The sequence below is a fragment of the Triplophysa dalaica genome, chromosome 20 (assembly GCF_015846415.1).
Source record: "Triplophysa dalaica isolate WHDGS20190420 chromosome 20, ASM1584641v1, whole genome shotgun sequence".
In the NCBI taxonomy this organism is placed as follows: Eukaryota; Metazoa; Chordata; class Actinopteri; order Cypriniformes; family Nemacheilidae; genus Triplophysa; species Triplophysa dalaica.
Window position 1 is genome coordinate 11,868,645 of NC_079561.1, and position 20,580 is coordinate 11,889,224.

Here is a 20,580-nt window from a genome sequence, read left to right on the forward strand (position 1 = left end):
GAAACAGTCTCAGACTAATGAAGCGAATGGAATGAGTGATATTACTCCAACCCCCCAGACTGGGACGTGGCTAAGGTCAGCTGAACTAAATTTAGGAGGAACATTCACACGCAGGTACATTTACACAAACACAAACACTGCTCATTTCTCCTCGCTCTCATTTTCGCATTGCGTGCCAATATGCTTAGCCGCCCAAAGTTCATCTTCAGACACAAGAACAAGAGATCAGTTGTTTAAACAAATATTTAACTACTCTGGAATAACCGCTCTGTGTTTAGACAACGCTGTCAGGTGTCTCTGCATGTCAGGGGTCATTTACATTCCTGATCTGACATGAAGAACTCACTACAGTTGATCAAACACCATAAAGACACAATCATGCACCAATGTATCGACCGCCGATATTAATCGGCCAGTATTGGATTAAATAGTTTTGTTTTTTGGCCATTTTATGTCTTTATTGGTATAAGGATTTGTGATTTGTAGAGAGGACAGGAAGCAAAGTGGATGAGAGAGAGGAGGTAGGGTCGGGAAAGGACTACAAGCCAGGATTCGAACTCCGCGGGAAGCGCAGGAGCATGAACCACTTGACCATCGACTCCGATGGTATTGGAAAACACGGATGAAAAGTAGCAAACACACCAGAAAGTAGCACTGAACAGCTTATAAAATTCAAATAATTGCTAATAATTCAGTTGCTGTTTAAATATGCATTCTGTTGTTCTGCGTCTGAATGAGTGGTGTGGTTTTGTGTACTTTTTAGCATTTGGTGTACACGAACTCATAAACTGAATCAGCGATGCTCTTAACAGAGTTTACCACATTTTACCGTTTCATTTGACAGAAGCTGCTGTCAAACTTTATGGCAAGCTGTCAAAATTAAAGTCTGTCATCAAAATAAAACTGCTACTGAATATGTAAAACTAGTAATTAAATTTAAGTAGACTAAAAACAGCAAGAGAAAAAAAACATAAGATGTAAGATACTGCTTAATATTAACACACAATAAAACTGAATCCAGAAAAATAACAATGGAATTAGGGAAGAAAAATAAAACAGAAAAAAAAATGGATTTCATAGGTCGCTAGTTTATTAAATAACTGCATGGAGGCAATGAGTTGGATGTCTGGATATCCAATGTTTTTCTCAGAGCTAAATAATTACTGTAAATAGCAACAGGACAGACGTTATTTAAATTATTAAAGAAATGTTACATTTTCATTCAAATAACGTTAATGTTTTTAATTAAAGAAATATTGGATATCAAAAATGACCTTTGAAGATTGTCATGTTGTCTTATTGTATTTTCTTCTTAACTTACATTTAGGCACATTTACAATTGTGCCTCTCTAAACTCTTTCACCACCATTGACGAATCTCGTCATTAAAAAAAAAACGTTCCCTGCCAAAGACAATCGGTGTTTGTACTGTTGCACAGCAGGTGGCGCAGTTACACACCATTGGAAAAAGTACAGAAGCTCTGAATCTTGAACTATCTCATCTGTTTAATCAAAGTGATGCATTTTTGAAGAAACCTACCCACATCTAAGGGGTGATAAAAAAAGATTAAATGAAGATAGAAGAATACAGTTTATTTTGTTTAAAAGCAGAGACTCTGTTCTTTCATTTGTTATATTGATTGTCCATAAATTCATTACAGAAAATTTACTTTGAGCCCTCAGATTTTAGTGAAAATTTAAAAAACGCTGGCGCTGGCTGGCAACTTTTTTTTAAAGGCAAACGGGGAATGAGTTAAAATGTTAAATGGATCCAATTCATGTTCAGAAAAATTTGTTGAAAGCAGAAAAGCTAGCTAATATTGTTTAGCACTGTATGCAATCGACCAATATCAGTATTGGCCGATAGTTGTTTGTTAAAATCGGTACCATAAAAAAGTCCTATTGATGCATCCGTAGTGTTCACGCTGAGTTTCTCAACATATCTGAGCTGATGTGTAGGTGGAACTAGTCACGCTTCGGTTCTTATGTACAGTTAGCTCAATTACAGCCTAAAGGCCTTCAAACATCACTCCGACACGTGCTAATGACTCAAGCACTTTCTCTTTCTTTTATTTGGACTGATGCATGAATACTTTACATGTTTGGGTGGAGTTGTATTACTTGGCTTAGTCTGCAGAAACATATTTTCGTTTCTGTTCTTTGCTTCAAGTCAGTTGCGTTTTTAAATAAACTAGGTGTTGAAACATACATGGTACATTGAGTCAAATGTTTTTACAAACGGTATCTGACTGGATGTACAATTCCAATCAACATGTCTTATTAAAGCGTTAATGATATGAGTGAATTTCATTGGTCCAACTTTAGTTTGTATGTAAGGTTGTTTGAGCGGAAATATATTTTCTTTTACAGAAATCGCTTTTTAAAGGGATACTCCGCCCAAAATGAAAATTCTGTCATGAATTACTTCTCCCACAAGTAAAATTTCTTTGCTGTGTTGAACAGAATGAAAGATATTCAGAAGAATGAAAGCAACTGAGATTTCTGGGACATCATTGACTACAACTGTATTTTGGTGCTGTATGAACGTGGCCTAAAGGTTTTTTTTGGGTTCTGCATCAGACCCAAAACTCTACACCATAGGAAACGCAGTTGTCGTTTACATTTGTTGTATCGTTATCCATGTCGATAGTCAATGGCAGAAAAAATAAATAAACAGAAAAACACGTAATTTAATTTGAGAATCATTCGGATATGCCAATGAGTAAACCCGTAGCTATTGTGGAGTTTTTTGATCTGAAGGGAGGATGTTCAAGCAGACCAATCATAGCACATGCGTTCTGTGACGCATTGACGCTCTGTTACATTTTTGGACACACAACGCGAGACTATAAACTGCACTTTAGTCTTCTGCTCTACCAAAGCCCAACCGGACCAGAAATTGAAATGTAGTTTTGTGTAGACTCAGATTATTACAAAGTATTATTAGAAATGATAGATTATTGATTATTGTTTACATTTATGGAAATGTATTTCTCTCCAAGACCCCACACTTCAAGGGCATATAGCATATCGCTGCTGTTCTTAACACCTTGTCTCTTCATATGTTGTTTATTTTTATGCCATAAATCATAAATACTAGTCACCCTTTGTTTGTCGCTGGGTTTTGCAATTATTTAACCAAAAAAAAGTATAAAATAATGTTGTTCAACTTTGAAAAAACTGCATTTAATCATTTAAAAAATGTTTTCTCATTTCCGAAAAAACACAAAATTTGGACATACAAGGTTTTGAAAGAACAGCAACCATATTCAAAACATCACAAAATTAAATCACCAACAGAAACTGCTCCTGATTTTCCATAAAGTCAAAAAGAAAGCTTAAGCCAATTTCAAACTTTCTCTAGAGAGACTGCAGTCACAGAGCTAACCCGCTAACACCTCGTCTTATTCAAACATAGTCTATTTAGTGCACACACTTCATCTTATAGATGAACATGGCAAAAAATAAAAAGAGCCACTATAGCTTCTTCATATAAAACATGGAATTGCATGAGTTCTTCCCAGTGCACAATAAGACATCTCACCTTGTAAAAGGAATCCATGGACAGTAGAACCACCCAAGGAACATCCAAAGCCTCGATAATCTTGCGGGCGACTGTTGTTTTTCCCGAAGCACTGCCTCCACAAAGCCCTATGGGTAAAAAACACCATTGGCACTCAAAGCAAACTGACCCAGTTATAAGCGTACAGAGGAGAAACATAAAGATCGTAAATGTATGATGGACTGCGATAGCATTGATTTTTCATCCGGATTGCTTTAATACACTCACCAATAACAAAAGCGTCTTTGGACTGGGTACCGTGTTCATTATACCAAGGAGGCCGTCCGGCAGTGTAGATGGTCCTCTTACTGGTCCGCAGCAGCGGGGGCTCGGATTTGCACTGGCTGGTCGTTCGTTTCCGTGGTGACAGACCGGTGTTGACAGAGGGGAGGAGCCTGTCCAGGGAGCCTTCGCCACTCCCACTATTAAAATGAGGAAACAAGACAAGATTTGAACCGTGACTTCCTGTTCTAATTCTGACTTCCTGATCACAAACTGTTATTCACAATTGGCAACCCAACATATTGTACAGTTACAGTTGCAAACAATTTGATTATAATAAATTGAATGCAGGACATCCGAGTCAAATGAAAGTCTGTCAGATGCTTTTAAAGTGCATTCAAGCTATACATTTTGTTGGTATATGTGTTCCCGGAGAATGGAACCCACATGTAATACTCAGAACACAAAGTCTTGTCACAAACTGTCTCATGGGGGTTACAAACTGTGGTATTATTAAAGTTCGCATTTAAATGCAAACCCACCATCTAAACTTAATGAGTATTTCAACTCTATAAGCAAAGGTTTGCTCTCTTGATAAGTAGCTATGATTTAAATAATTACTTATGTTTTAGTTTCTTGTGATAATGCTGTAAATAATGTTCAGTTTCTTGCACCAACCGATCGTTTTCCTTCATCAGACATCAATATATGGGCAATTTCATGCAAATGTCAATCTTAGGATGAGAAAGTTTAAAGTACCAAAGGTTTTCACGATACTGACAGGTCAGATATTTGGTGCTTTAAATACCCATGTGAAGTCTACCCATGTGAATTTTAAAGCATTTTTAAAGATTAGTTCTCTATAGTCTGGTAAGTTAATGGTCACATCCATAACGGTCCCTATTATTCACAAAATTTAAATATAGTAACTATTTTATGTTATGTAAAGAGCTATGCCTTCTTTATTTGTTGGTATTTTTGCTTCTACTTTGTACATTTTATTTCACCGAAATCCTACAAAGCATCCTTTTTGTCACATTCATAACACATTTATACTATAAAACTCATTCATAAACTGATATTTTTCTTATGTCTGGACTCTATCATCAGGGGTTTAGTAAATATAAACATATAACGTTAATAACTACATTCTCTGTGAATTTCAAGTTTAGACTGAAAATATAACACAAAGCTACTATTGTGATATTTTCAAGATGATTACCAGATGACTTCTTGTATAAATAACAAACGGCCACAATTTAAGCTTCCTACATTTACATTTATGCATTTGGCAGATTCTTTTATCCAAAACGACTTACATTACAGTGTATTATTCATTTGTTTCTGACTATGTGCAATCCCCTGTGATCGAACACATAACCTTGGCAATGCTATTGTCATGCTCGTACCACTGAGCCACAAGAAATCAGTCTCATCAACATCAAATATTCTATTCCTGGTGATCTATGTGGGAAAATGGCTTAATTTAAAAGAAAAAGTCCTGGTTCCTTAGTTTGTAGTAGCTTTTGTACACCCTGATATCATCAGTCATTTTATTGCATTATTGGAATGTGTGTAGCTCATGTACTCGTACTCGTAATGACACACCGTTACCAATGACCGATACCTCATGTGATATACATAGAGCCCTTTGATTTCCGCAATGTGGAAAACGAGGATGGAATCGAGGTATCAAGGCACAAAAACAGAATTGGCTGTGTGTGAAAGAGTGGTGCGGTTGGTTGTACTGAACCTGAACGCATTGTGCTTGTAAAGCTTTCAGAGCCAGCGTTTCGCTGCACGAGGACACGAATACATAAACGAACTGGTAGTTTTTTGACCGTTACATAATTGGGTCGATACCAGAGTATCGACAAGCTTCATGACAAACGATACTTTTATCGATACCGTTGTTAAACCTCTGTGTATTCAGGTGTTAAATGGCAAATTACAGGCTGCTGCCTGTCATTTTCCATCCCTGAAAGATGCCCGAAGTTTGCTGTGTGTGACGAATGTGTGATATCTACGGCCATATGATTTCCGTGATGTATTTGTAATCTGCTTGTTTTGCGTGTTTATGAGTGAAAGAGTGGCATGGTTGCGCTTGTGGAGCTTTCAGCGTCCGAGTTTCACAACGAGCCGGAAGCTTCAGTAAAACACCCCTTTGAGGCAAATCGTCAAAATAAAGTCCTTTATTTGAGAACAAGTTATAAAATTGCTTTTAACTCTTTCACTGCCATTGACGAGTTATCTCATCTTTTAAAAAAAAAAAACGGTTGCCCGCCAAAGACGAGTTATTACGGCAATCAGTGTTAGCACTGTTATACAGCAGGTGGCACTGTTACACACCTTTGGGAAAAATTACAGAACGTTTGTTTCTTATCAGTTTTAAATGATTGTTCTGAGTGTAATCTGGCCGGAATCTTTGACAAAAAACGTTAATTATCTCAGCTGTTTAATCAAAATGATGCATTTTTGAAGAAACCTACCCACATCTAAGGAGTGATTAAAAAATAAAAAAAGATTACGGTTTCTTTTGTTTAAAAGCAGAGACTCTGTTCTTCCATTTGACAAAATGTTTGTCCATATATTCTTTACAGAAAATGTACTGTGAGCCATTAAAGTTTGGTGAAAATGTTAAAAAACGCTGCCGTAGGATGGCAACTTATTTTTTAAAAGGCTGGCGGAGAAAGAGTTAATAATTCGGCCACGGAGTCTATTTACTTGCTTTAGTTAATTGAAGTAAATGTGCTTGTAAAATTATAAAAAAATAGTAATATAATATAATAAAAAAAGATTACTTGCTTAGAAAATAGTACTTAATTTACGTAGACCTAAAACCATGAAGGAAAAAAGAAATACGGTCTACCAGCCAAATAACCATTGTGCTGTAAAGTAAATATGTTGAATTACATTATAATGTGCTCCTATGCACATGTTAAGTTGCCTAAGTGGTATGTTAAGGAACACACACACGTTTTGTTATGTGTCATTTTCTGTTTCCTCAGAAGCATTTGTAAACAGCAGTTCTAAAGTTTAGCTATAACAAAGAAACTTAAAATGTTTAACATCTTTTCACATCATGTATTTTTGCATCAAATTATCGAGCGTGGTATTGACAACAGTATTGATAAGTACCGGTATCGATAAGCAGTATAAATATCGGTATTGATATCAATAAAATCTTAACAATGCCCATCCCTAAATTTGTGTAGCCTTAAATTCAAATATGAGACAGACAGACATCTATAGACAAATATGTATTTCATGTTAATGTAATAATACTTAATCTGTATGTAGGTGCTGTTTATTTGTATGATTTAGCACACTTTTGTAGTCCGAGTGTAAAATGATTACTAATGTAAGACGTGCCCCATTATTGCTCAAACCCATCACCCAAATAAGAGAATTGTGTGTGTAATTCATTGTAAATGTGCTTTGGTTTCATTGTAAACTCATTCTTTCTAAATGCATTTCCGGTAAGTCAGAAAAAATAAAAGACAGCTAATGTGAAGTTGATGAATGTCAAGAAACAATGGTAACGGTTGCCACCATCCCAAGCCTTTCAAAACAAGTCAGGTGAAATGTCATGACCAATACTATACACTAAATTACGTATCTGTACCAACGGGTAAAACTGGAACAGCATACGTTTGTTGGGAAGCTATGTATGTGCTTAGCAGAAATTGTGTGTGGAAATCACCTTGGATCTCTAGGTTATCAGCCCTGCTATAATATAAGAGTGTGATAAAAGATAAGATGGCAAATGGTGAACCCTGCCTTTGCATTTAAAGAAATCTAAAAACCACAATGAAACGCATTTACTTTAAAAAAAAAACACTTCACCAGATAAGTATTATTGTCTAAGTATAATTTTCCTTATCTTTAATAGGCCCACGTGACTTGTAAAAACCAAGAATTTCAGCAAAGAACAAATTATTATAAAGCATAAGTCACCTGCTGTTTATCTTTTGAGTTTGACAGCTCCAGTCCTCATTCATTTTCAATGTTTAAAAGACAACAGCGTAAACTTTTCTTTAATCCACTCAATTTGTGTTTCACAAAGGAAATACTTCTACATGTTTTTACTTTGAAGAACTGTCTCTTCAAAAATGCAGACACTCCAGTCTCAACGTCAGTTTCTCAGCAACTTCAGTGTGCCATCACTAGTTTAGCACGGGCTGTGCCGTGCCAAATAGCTTACAAGAGAATAACCCTCTTCCCCATAAAACTTTATGAGCTCTATGACCCGAGCTCAAACTGCAAAATGATGCGGGAAAACCAACTTAAAATACTAACAGCAAACGGTAAACAAAACTAAACTTGACAACTTATGCCAATAGTAAGCTGAGGTTTCAGCAAACACAGCAAAGTGCGATGCGGGGGTCCTGTCAGCAACAGCTGAAATTATCGCCCGAACGTACACAAGCATTCAGCACACCTAAGAATACAAACCCTACATCAAAATAACCAACATAAAAATAAGCAAACCAGACTCACCTGCCATCAGCCCTGAGAGACCAACAGCCTGATATCCTGGCTCCCGAATACGCCGGAAGAGTGTTCATGATGTGCAAACAGTGAGAAAGAAAGAGCTCGGCGCTAATACAACCACTGGGACACACACATATACAGGCACTTAGAGCGCCTGCCCTTTGGCAAGTCGCGGAGAGAAAGAGAGAGAGAAAACGAAAGAGAAGTAGAGTGCAGGAAAACAAAACTGTGCTTTCTACATCGGTTTTGTTTTTCTTGTCAGTAGCGCTGTTGGGCTGGGACGCTTTCGCAATGGACGCTTCTATGAGCCCTGCCAACAAATGTAAGAGGATAAGCTATCCAGCAGATTATGTTTGGGGGTGGTATTAATAGCAGCAGGTTGGAAACGCACGCGGTACACACGCCCTCCCTCCGCTGGCCTCTAATGGGGTTCATCTGTCTGTGACACGCAGTGTTGCATAGAGTGCTGGTGGAGACTTTTGACGCACTACTACACTTTTATAGTGAGAGAGAGAGAGAGAGAGAGAGACACAATGAAGAGACGCTTGAACAACAGTACAGCAAGAGGGACCGATAGGTTTTGCATTGTGTTCTTTGAATCGGAATATAAACAAATGAGGTTGCTCTGTCAAACAGGGCGCGGTGGAGGTGACAGCAGGTGTGAAGAGAGAGACACGCACAGAACAGGTCTGTGTTCCAAATATTACCCCCAAGGATCACCTTATCAACAGGCCTCGGGGACTCCCCACAACAAACATCATGATGAAACTCTCTTCACACATACTGTACAAGATCACTGACAGTAACAGCCTTCATGTTGCATGCACATCCAAACATACACTGTAAAAAAATCCAACTTGCAAAATGTTCTCCCTACAAAGATAGATGAGTACTTAAAATATCATTTTAAGTTGAAGGAGTCAAATTATTGTTTAGCGTATACTAAACAAAATTAGTCTGAACATGTTTCTTACAAAGATTATTGTGTTGATTTGACTTTTATTCTAAAGTTTGCCCAACTTTCAAAAAGGAGTATTCTGAAGGCTCAAAATCGCTGTATTTTCCACATACAATGCTTGCTTGTATCTATTGTAGAGGTGTGCTATGATTGGTCAGTTAACCAGTGCGTAGTGATGGGTCGAATTTTGCAAGCGTGTGACTGAAATGTAACGCCTCTTACCATATTTGAAACATCAGGTTCCGAATCAATTGTACTAACAGTACTTACTTGTGTATACATTTGGATGGTCTTAAGCCTGTGGCATACTTCATTACTTACATATAGGCGAGCGTACGCATACAGCCGAACCCACAGCCTTGCAAAGTATACTGCTTTTGACCCATATGTGTACACACTGGTTTTTACGCATGCGCATTACGACATATTGCTATACCTCTCTGGGCCTACAGGGGTCAGGTTCAACTTTGAATCGATGCTCCCAGGACACGATTGCCACCTGGTGGTTACTGCGAGAAATGGAATGTGAATGCACAACCTGAGCCTACTTTGTAAAATTCCGCTGGTGTGCGTACTATTCTTATGACGAACTTTGTGTCATGTGCACTGTACGCTGTAGCTCGAGTACACGTAAAAAGGGAACTATAGTCCGGGCTTTAGTCAAATCATACCACAAACTGACGTGGATTTGTGAGGGTGTGGTTACCTGAGGCGGGTCTCACTGGTGGGGAATAGAGACATGAGATTGGGTCATTTTTATTAATTCCTTTGTTTATTCACCATACACTCAAAACAAAACGACACATTTACATGTAAGCCTTCACACATCAGACTGCGAAGAAAGGACGATGACATCACCCTTCGGCGTTTTAAAGTGAGGCGCGTCTGGCACGAGCTGTGCAGAGACACATCTTCATACAGCGCGAGCTGGGCATTTATCAATTCACGCATCTGTACATTTAGAGCTTCACAGTTATAAAGGGAATCTTGATTCTTATTCTGATATTATATTCATAAAAATAGTTATAACGTGAGGTGCGTCTCATTACACAACGTAAGCTGAGCAGACACGCAATCTTCTTTATTCAGTTATGAAGTCAGGTGCGTGTTTTCTTTATACAGTTGAAGCTACACAGTTATAACCTCAGGCTAGTCTGATCTGTACAGTTGTAAGGTTTTAAGGCTCATTCAGCCTTGTTTATATTCGTTTACAACACGCAGCCCGCAGCACAGAGCAGCGGGAGTCACGTGACAAAAGTGAAACATTTGTTGGAATCACAATGCCAGCTCAACATTGTCTATCAGCCATGTTTATTACCATGTTGTTTGGGCGATTGGGGACAGGTGGGGTTCGGAACCCTTCCCTAACTCCAAAGTGGGGAATGGCAGAAAATGTTTGAGAAACACTGGTGTACAGTATGCATTCGGTACAACATAAATGTGCGTTGATGTATATGTATGTATATGTAGTGGTTCTCAAACTTTTTCATGGTAAGGCCACATTTGTGCATTGTGCTTTGCGGCCCCCAAAATAAAGACTTATAATCTTAAACATATTTAAATATTAAAAAATGATGTTATACAATGCTGGAGCATCAATTCTTTTGGTTGGAATTCTTATTTTTCCTGATGTTTGATTGCTAAAGATTTCTATATTTCATAAAATCCAACAAAATAATTTGGCCCCTGTAATGTAAATGACAAACATATTGATAAATAACACTAAATGATATGTCAGCCAATACCCATGCTGTAAAAAAGCGAAGGGCTAGTCACCATGACGCGTCTCGCTGAGGTCGGGGTTGATCGATCTTGTATGGCGTTTATTTTGACGCACGTTTATCTTGATTTTTCACCTCTGTGAATAAAAACACGGTGAACTGCGATGTATGACAGTGGGCCTTTGGGGTTAAAAAGCCAAAGATTAAAATACTTTATTATTTAAACACTTTATTTATTTTGTTTCTCAAACAATTGTGTGCACTTTGTTTATAAATTCACTTAAAAAAGTGTAATGAAAGGGAAACATGTTAATTTGTTATATTATTGTGTCTAAACATAACACTGAACAAAAACGGAATGGCAGTTTTAAAAGCTTCGTTCTTCAGTAATAATTTTGGTTTTCTGTTCCGTTATCGTTACTATTTTACAGTAATAATTTGGTGTAAAGTTCATGCTTGCAAATTCTATTACAGGAATAAATAACTAAATAAATATATTTATTTGGTTTAAATTATGCCCTGTGTTTTAACATCTACATGAATAATTAGCCTATAGGCACATTAAGAGCACAAATCACAAAATATTTTATCGGTCATGAAAATGTATTCAGATTTAGCAAATTAATGATGCATTCATCTGATAAATCATGTCATTTCATACTCAGGAAAGTAAATGTAAATTCAAGTGAATGCATCTAAAAGTATTGGTATCGATATCGCCAATACTGGCCCTGCATTTACTTGGGGTCAAAATAAACGCCAGAGATCTGCCACGAGCTCAGATGTTGGATTACCGACTTCATTTGCTGTTCCAGACGTACTTCCCGGATTGAAGTCGGCAACGGTTAGTTTAAAAGATGTTCAAAATACATCTTAAAACAGATGTCTTTTCGTTACGTACTTGACAGGTAAATGTTAATACGTGCACATACACGTCTGGTTTATAATCTCTTTGGGGACAGTCACTAGCATAATGATTATATCCTGTAAGAACTGTACATTTTTCCTTGTGTACAAATTGTATATCTTATCCCTTACTTCTTTTGCCCATGGGGACCTCAATTTCGGTCCCTACTTTGACACGAGTCCCCATGAGTAGGTTTGCGTCAGGTTGCAGTCCCCACCGGGATATTAAAACAAGGCTGTACACATGCACTTCCTCAGATAGGCACGTTCACTGAACCATGAAGTGCACTTGAGGGGGTTGTAGCTTAATATTAAGTTGTTTGCTGTACAGTAAGATGAACGTGTACTGGGATCTGCTATGATAACCATTTAAACATGTCACATTAGTTTGTCCTTCAGATCTTGAGTATTTCTATCCTATACATATATTGTCGGCTGACACTTGTACAGAACATTCCTGGCAGCTGACAGGTAAATATATTGTACGGGCCCTTTAAAAAGCGACACGCGCCCGGGTTCCGTTTACATACAGTCATGTGAGCGCGCCCTCTTGCGGCAGTCTCCGGCGCTTCAGATATGTGGAAATGTCATTTTTGTCACACCAAACACGGTGTTATAAATGATTACAAATGTACCGGCACCTGTCGTTAAATATAACTTACTTTTTGTGTTAACTCGCAACACCAATTTGAAAGCGACCATTATTTGTAGTAACCATGTTTCTTGGCCTACTGGTTTATATATTCATATTGTTTACTGAAGAGAAGGAATAATAATCGATATTTAATGTATAACGTTAATACATCAAAATAGCGGCGGATAAACGGTGGGTGACGCTTAAAACGCAAATCTCACAACATACAGAGACAGATTCTCGAGCCATGTGCTTCATCTGTCATACAGTACAGTACAGTACAGTACAGTACAGTACAGTACAGTAACACAGAGAATAATGTATAGGCTACACATTCATTGCGACATTCAGCCATAAACACGGTTGTTTAAAGTTGAAAGTGTTGCACGTGACAAAAAAAACGACTGATTGAAACTCATTCATATCTTCGGTTCACATCGTCAAATTTCATATCATATCTATTCAGATCAACATGTGTGTAATAGAAAATAAGAGACACATGCGTCAGGTTACTAACATGGCTCATATCACAGGCTGTTTGTGACGCCGAATGAAGCTGCACTTTAGACACTGAATGAATGTCAGACTTAAAAGTCTTTGAATCTGGTAGGTATTGCTTTAAAACTGTACCTCGTGGACCGCATAGCTGATTTTTCTCCGCAATCCATCGCTGAGACCCTTCCGTCTCCACACACGGCAGACATTTTTACTTTCCCATTTGACAATCAGCTGTTGCGTTGAACTCACTGGATGCTCAGTGGGATGTGTAGTTTTATCAGTCACGGCTACGTTTAATCTTAAGCGTAGAAGAACTACAAATCCCAGAATGCATTTTCGTTTATTTTTAAGCTTAAAATGACTGTTTATGGCCTTCAGTCTTGCGAAAATTAACTGTTATATACAGTAAGCAGAGTTGTAAACCATAGAAAAAAGATAAGTAATAACATATTAATAAGACAGTGATTAAATACATAAACTGTCAGTTAAGTTACTTATCCGCATGTGTAATGTCTTAAAATGAATACAATTAGCCTATTAACTATTAATAAAGGTCTGAATAGTATTTCAGTAAAAATATACATATTTGAAATATACAGTAATAACAGCATATACTGTATTTTTGGCCCTAATAATACTAATACTATAGTATTTCAGGTGCAATTTTTTATAACTATAAACATGCCTTACAGTATGTTGTTTGAAAAGACATTTATCGTTTCTTTTTATTTTAGTGAGATAAACAATGAAAAAAATAACTGAGTCAAATCTTTTTAAACATTTTATTAATTATTTGAAGGGTATTAATGCACAGTTAATACACCAGGGGAAACAAGAGAAAGAATAACAGTTTAAATTCATAACTCTCATCAACCTATGTAAAAACTTTAAAGGACAAGATCATTTTGTTCAATACAAGTCATTATTTGATAAGTATTAATAGCTTTAACAGTTTTTAGAGCATCTGAATAAAATGTACTCCTTTTTCTACAGACTACACTTTTGCACCATGGACCAGCAACGTCGCTTAAATTTACAGAGTCTGGGACAAAATCTAAATGGGTGGACATAGAGGACGTTAGCAAGACCCCCTTTTCTGAGGTCCCGGGACACAACGGGCAAGCTAGCACTAAGTTCAAATCAAACACAATTACTTTTGTTTGTAAACTTCTCTAAGGACGTTCACCGTCAGAATACAGATGGATTAAAATTTTAAACTTGTGAAATCCTCATTTCACGCAACAGTTAAAAGAATGAAAAGAACGATTTTTTAAAAACTGGAAGGAGGCTCCACTTTCTACAGACCCCTTAGTACAAAAATCCACAGCAAACAATCAAATTCACCAAAATCTCTACTGACACTCCATATTCAAGCCTATTTCATGGGATTACAAGTGCACTAAATACAGAGATACACACCTACACACACACTCGCGCCCGCACACACACCGTGTATATTGTTTGACGAAATGACATTTACTTTGACCTGTATAGAAAAGCGCAGGATCATATGCAAACTGTTAAAAGCAACTATGTCACAAACAAGTAAGCAAACAAGCAAAAGAAAGTAAAGACAGTTCGCACCAAGCTTTGGAAATCATATTTAACCTTGCAGTAGTGCTTTCGACTGCAAGCTATTGCTAGATTTGAAAATAAATCTGTTGCAGTGTCGTGATCGTAAAACGGCTGCATATGTGTATGCCACATAATCTAGGAAGACGGGTAATCGAAGCCACACACTAAACTCCTAGCAGAAACTACACACCACCTTTAGTGTCATTGAGATGGCAAATGTTATATGACAACTAAAATACACTCTACTGGGCAAAACTCGAAACTCACAACGTACAATTGCTCGTCTACACTAAAGAGAGCAATGTTACAGCTCGGTTAGAGCCCAAAAAAGAAACTCTACAAAAATTCATGCAAGATGATTTTAAAACATGTCAGACTGCAATTCATAACACGACACTAGGGGCGCTGTTTTCAAATTTCCAATCAGTTTTGTATGACATGTTTACTAGTGTCATGGTGGAGCAGCAACACAAGAACACACGTTGAGAGTTCGATGGGATGGTGCATGCAATTTGTTCTTGCCTACAGTACGCTTGTTGTCAAATCGGTAATTTGTTATCAAACAACAAACTCCACAGAATGTTATTCTGTAGGACCACCTCACTCGGTTTTAACATGGCAACACCCATCATATGTTAAATATTCTTCAGCCCTCAAAAGAGTTCTATAAAGACATGAATGTTTTTAACAGACCAAGTAAATGCAAGTCAACCTTTTTAGTGCAGGGCAGTTAAAGCTGCAATCCGTAATGTTGGGGGGTTAAATAAATAACAATCACTTACCATTATTCAAAACCGTAAACGTATATTATAATTCAGAAATTGAGCTGTCGGGTTTCACAATTTCACATGAAATGTCAGTTACCTGCAATTTTATGTTTTAAATACAGATGGCGATAGAGAGGCAAATGTTACAGATTGCAGCTTTAAAAGGGGATTCGCTACAGTATTTCCTGTCAAAAATGTGGGGCTCCATGGCAACTGGTTCACAATTTCATGCGCAACATTCCTTAAGGTAGATTGGCTACTAGCACCTTTTGCCTAAAACCACAACAGACCGACCCTAGTTTTCTTAAACATCTATGAGATTAAGATTACATTTACAAATATTAGAATAAAATATGTATGTATGCAACCTTGATCTTATTCTTTTCTTCTTATTAGATAAATATATTTTAATAATTTATGCTTTTTTCCATTTGTGACATGTAATCTAGTAATTTTATGGCATTTTTCATGATTTCAAGTACCTCCATGAGAATTGTTAGGGTTTAAGAATAGATAATTAATTTCTGTTGCAAATTATATATTTTTCTTCATTCTATAGTATTTTATGCAAACAGAGGAAGAATAAAATGATGCTTCCAATAGCGTTTATGGGAACCGATATGGCTTATAACATCTGGTTTGAAATAGATTTGTTTTCTAAATTGGGAAACTTCCCTTAAACATTCACCGGGTTTGGATCACAACGCCTTTCCAAACTGCACTGTGATCAGATTTAAGAGCTCACATGTGTTGGACATGGGTAAAAACTGATCTGAGATCTTTACGAAAGGGTGCTGATATAACACAGAGCCACTTGTAAGGTGGGGAGAATGGAAGCCTAACAGTGCCTGCAAAGTGCAAGATAAGGAGGGACGGGGGAAGAGGGGCTAAAGTGCAAGATACGCATTTTTCTCGATCAGGCTTTTATCAGAAGGTTGGGAATCAGTATGTGGACATTTGTTCCTTTCTAAACAGACGCTCTCTGATTCTCAACCCAAAGTCTGCGGTTAGAGTCTGCAGCGACCAATCTGATTGTGCTCTTCCAATGCTTTGCGTCATAGTGCGTACACATAATGTACAAGACCTCCACCCCTGCAAAACTCTCTCACTATTGCATACAGTCACTGAGGTCTTTAAGTGCATTCGACACACATTGCTTGTACTCCACGGAGCAGCTTGGCCCGTAAAACATTTTCAGGCAAAACCAAAAATGAATGAAAATGAAGACTTTCTTTTGTGAATCACGAAAAGAAAATATTTTTAAGAATCGTAGATTACAGTTTATGCTGCTCTTTTACATTCAATGAAAGTGAATGGGGGAAAGGGCTCTTCAGATCCAAAAATGAAAAAAGTACAGTTTCATGATAGTATTTCATATAACTAAAGTCATTTTTTGGGATTTACAGTTTTCCACACTGTTATAAAAAACTCGTAAAAAAAACAGTAGGGTGCAAGAAAAATGTAAAGTAACATTTACGCATAATGAAATAATGTTTGTCATGTTACTCTATGCAAATCTGTAAACATGTATATTTTCAGTGTATTTCTCTTATTTGACATTGTTTACGGCATTTCAAAAATATGTGAAAATTCTGTAAAATAAAACTGTAAAATCTGTGAAGTTTATAACAGTCTACATTAAATGATCCTACTACAATGTAAAACGTATTTAAAAAAAAAAAATTATATTAAGATTGACTTGAAGATCTGTGCTCTTTCGTCATTTTAAGAGCTTAAGAGCCTCATCACCATTTACTTTTACTGTATAAAACATCATTTTTTATTTTGGGGTAAACTATCTTGAACATTTAGAGCATGTAGAAATGTAGCTGATACGAGCACTGGTGACATCACAGATGTCAAAGGGCATTCCTGTGCATTCTTGGAGTTCAATTTCCAGCCAACATATTTTAATTCATTTACAAGGCAGCATGTGCCACCACAAACCTTCTTTCTTTAAACATCTGCACTATTCCTTCATAGTTAACCACCCCGTATGACAAGACCAATACTGATCTTTACATTAGGGACCAAAACCCTTTTTTCATTGTACTTTATAACAAAAAACAGACAAAATGAACGACTACCAAATTTCCAAGCAGGTAAAACTTTTCACAATGATCTCCGACCAACTGTGACAAACTACAACTACTGCAAACAGCCCAAAGGGATGCAAGTTACATAAAGCAACATGCTCAGACCTCTCACGACTCCGAGCAAGAGACAGGACGAAACCACGAAAGCAACACTACTGGACAGCAGCGCACTGTTACAAAAGCCTTCGACTGAAATCCAACACTCATTCAGCTGCCAACAACCCAGATGCATCCCAAGTAAAGCGAACAAAACGATTACCACTGAAACTTTGTTTTGACCCACCTCGTTTGAAAGTGATGGACGAAAAATGAATTGCTTTGAATATATTCATATATAGTTATAGATATTATATATACACAGCAGAGTATATCTGTAGCAGTAAATTAGCTCACCATGCTAACTGAATGAGTTTGATACTAAATCATGAAACCACCGGACATGTTTTGACGCAGCTACCCCACAAATTCAGTAGAAATGTTCGTAACTTCGCATCTAAAAAGCTTGCCTACGTATATATCGTGTGCTGTATATCAACCGGAAACTCTTGTCGAGCGGACAGCTTTTTAAAATGAACTGGAATGAAAAAACAACAGGAGTAATATATACCAGCATACGTAAGCACACACGTAATGTATACGGCTTAAAAAACACAAAGATCAGTGATAAATCAATACGAGATCAAAACGTTTTCCGCTGTTTGTCATCCTCTCGATCTGCTCGTTCTGTCGTCTGTGTTCTCCTTAATTTCCGAATTCAATCGAGTTTTATTCGTCTACCGGTGGAGTCCCGTTTGGTGCTGACGTAGCAAATGCTGTGTTACTCAGTGGTCGGCGCTTTCTTAGGTTTGCCCCTTTTCTTTACAGGCGGCAGTGTGTCTCTGGGTTGGGCAGGACTCACGCTGTCCACTGGGGTAGGGGGTGTGATCGGGGTGTTGGGCGTGGGACTTTCAGAGCCCTGAGGTGGAATCTGAACCGAAGCAGGAGTGAAGCTGTGAGTCTCTGCTGGGATGAAGGTCATCTCCGGGGGGCGCTCTTTGGGTTTTCGTCCCCTCTTCTTCCCAGGCACGCCGTTTTTCACCACTTTCAGTAAACCGTTGCTATCTGGCTCGGATTTTTTGTTGTTAGTTACTTCATGGGTTGACGCCCGAAACCAGTTCTGTGCATAAAACAAGACCAAATCAAGTTACGTTTACATATCTGACAGGAGCTTTTATCCAAAGAGCCTTAGAGTGCATTGAAGCCCTATTTTTTAGTTTGTGTGTTCAAATTCTGGGATTCAATCCTATGACGTTGAGAGCACCACACGCTACCAGTTAAGCTGGAACAAGTTAAAAACAGATCAATACAGGCTTCTAGAAATGTTGATCATGATAAGACTAAATATGTATATTGGAATGATCAGACTTGTTTATGGGGGCAATCTTTTTGTTTTGGGCAGGAAAGATACTCATGGCTTCTTCATCACAAGAAAGACATCAATGGTTGATACAGTATTGTCAGATAGGTTGAATTTTGCCTTAAAGCACTAACTAATCTATAAATTTGGATATTATGAAGGGATTGCCCGAGCTTGCTTTGCTGAACATGAAGTGGTATTGTGGGAGAGTTTGCTTTACCTGAGAATGTGTCTTGCTGATGTGGTATTTTACGCCGCTCTCTGAGCTAAACTCCTTTTGACAGAGCAAGCATGTGTACTTTCCTATATCGCCCCCTCCCTGTAAAGAACAGAATTATAGCATCGAGGCTGATGAAGAATTACAAATGTGGTACATCTCTCAAAACCTAGTAAACTGACTGATGCAATTTAACGCAACAGTTGAGCAATCGAACAAACTAATAAATAATGCTTAATCATGATGAGTTCAACTGAATTTGATGATATTACAATAATTTAATAAGCATAAAAACTAAAATATGAAGAAAAAAATCTATAACCGTAGTTAAACTGTTTTATTAGGTTTATGTTTATTGGTAACACTAATATGTATCATATATTGACCCAGATTCATAGGGCTTAGTTTAAGACTATGTTTTATGTTCAATTAGGAGATTTATTTATTTATCTTTTATAAAAATGCCTTTTAAAAACCATTACTGCTGTGCATCTTGAGACAAAACAATGCCACTGATATATGTGACCCTGGACAACAAAACCAATCATTATAAAAGTATAGGACAATATTGAGGACAATATTTGGCTGAGATATACCTATTTGGAATATATATGTATTAAGAAAATCGCCTATAAAGTTCAGCATCAGAGGTGCTGAAGCAGGCTGTTGCTAAGAAGAAACAGGTTTGCTTTAACGCTCTCTATGGGTTCACCGTTGTGATGAATAAATGGAACTGAAAGCTGAAATTCTGAGCTTCACATAGATACCAAACTTGAGTGGGTTATTCCCAAAGAGCGTTCAGCAGGGGTCGTAGTTTGTAAGCATGTTTCCGGACATTTTTGTTTGTGATTTTGCTGCATCCACTCACAAAAAAGGTTTTGATCTATTACAAAATATCTTCATGGAACATGATCTTTACGTAATATTCAAACGATTTTTGATCTAAAAGAAAAATCAACAATTTTGACCCATACAATGTTTTGTTGACTATTGCTACAGATATACCATTGCTACTTATGACAGGTTTCTTGGTCCAGAATCTAATTTTTAGGATATGTCAAAGCAAGTTATATTCACCTCAAACAATCATTTTAGTCTGGGACTAGCCTTAGGCCTTGTGTGTGAAACCGGGCCATTTTCTGTCAGTTTCGATTCTATAGGCAGCTCACTAGGTTTTGTAAGACAGCATATAACAGACATAGACCCGCTGTAAAGTATTCAGAAGACTTTACCTTGTTGCAGTTTGCCAAGTGCGCTTTAAGACCAGATACACTTGAGTAGATAGCCTCACAGTTCTGTTATGGGATCAAAGACACATTTTATAGTACCACTACTAGGAGTTGACAAACAGTCAGAAAAACAATAGAATCTCTTACAACATTGGGGCAGCAGATAAATCCTTTATCCTTTACTTCGTTCTTCCAGCTCTCCACAGTTTGGGGGCTAAAGCTGGGAAGGCCTGGTCGTGTGTAGTTGAGCTAAAAGTACAAACATGAAATTAAAACAGTGATGTAAACATCTTGGTTACATATGTA

At 37.4% G+C, this 20,580-nt stretch overlaps 2 protein-coding genes across 9 annotated transcripts in view; both read right to left on the minus strand.

Moving 5' to 3' along the window:
* Positions 1-13,220, minus strand: part of uckl1b (uridine-cytidine kinase 1-like 1b) — a 30,473-nt gene extending 17,253 nt beyond the window's left edge. For 2 of the 4 annotated variants that reach the window (XM_056732973.1, XM_056732974.1), the window contains exons 1-3: positions 13,127-13,220; positions 3,790-3,983; positions 3,544-3,650 (exon numbers count right to left, since the gene is read on the minus strand). In XM_056732973.1, coding sequence (XP_056588951.1) covers positions 3,544-3,650; positions 3,790-3,983; positions 13,127-13,200 — 375 coding nt within the window. In that variant the 5' untranslated portion in view covers positions 13,201-13,220. Of the gene's footprint in view, positions 1-3,543; positions 3,651-3,789; positions 3,984-8,283; positions 8,688-13,126 lie in introns of those variants that run through there. The other 2 variants (XM_056732975.1, XM_056732977.1) reach the window with 2 other exon arrangements.
* Positions 13,221-13,762: 542 nt separating this feature from the next.
* The window catches only part of znf512b (zinc finger protein 512B), a 55,329-nt gene continuing 48,511 nt past the window's right edge, over positions 13,763-20,580 (minus strand). For 4 of the 5 annotated variants that reach the window (XM_056733022.1, XM_056733021.1, XM_056733020.1 and 1 more), the window contains exons 14-17: positions 20,422-20,523; positions 20,278-20,340; positions 19,049-19,147; positions 13,763-18,588 (exon numbers count right to left, since the gene is read on the minus strand). In XM_056733022.1, coding sequence (XP_056589000.1) covers positions 18,250-18,588; positions 19,049-19,147; positions 20,278-20,340; positions 20,422-20,523 — 603 coding nt within the window. In that variant the 3' untranslated portion in view covers positions 13,763-18,249. The remainder of the gene's footprint in view (positions 18,589-19,048; positions 19,148-20,277; positions 20,341-20,421; positions 20,524-20,580) is intronic. The other variant, XM_056733023.1, reaches the window with a different exon arrangement.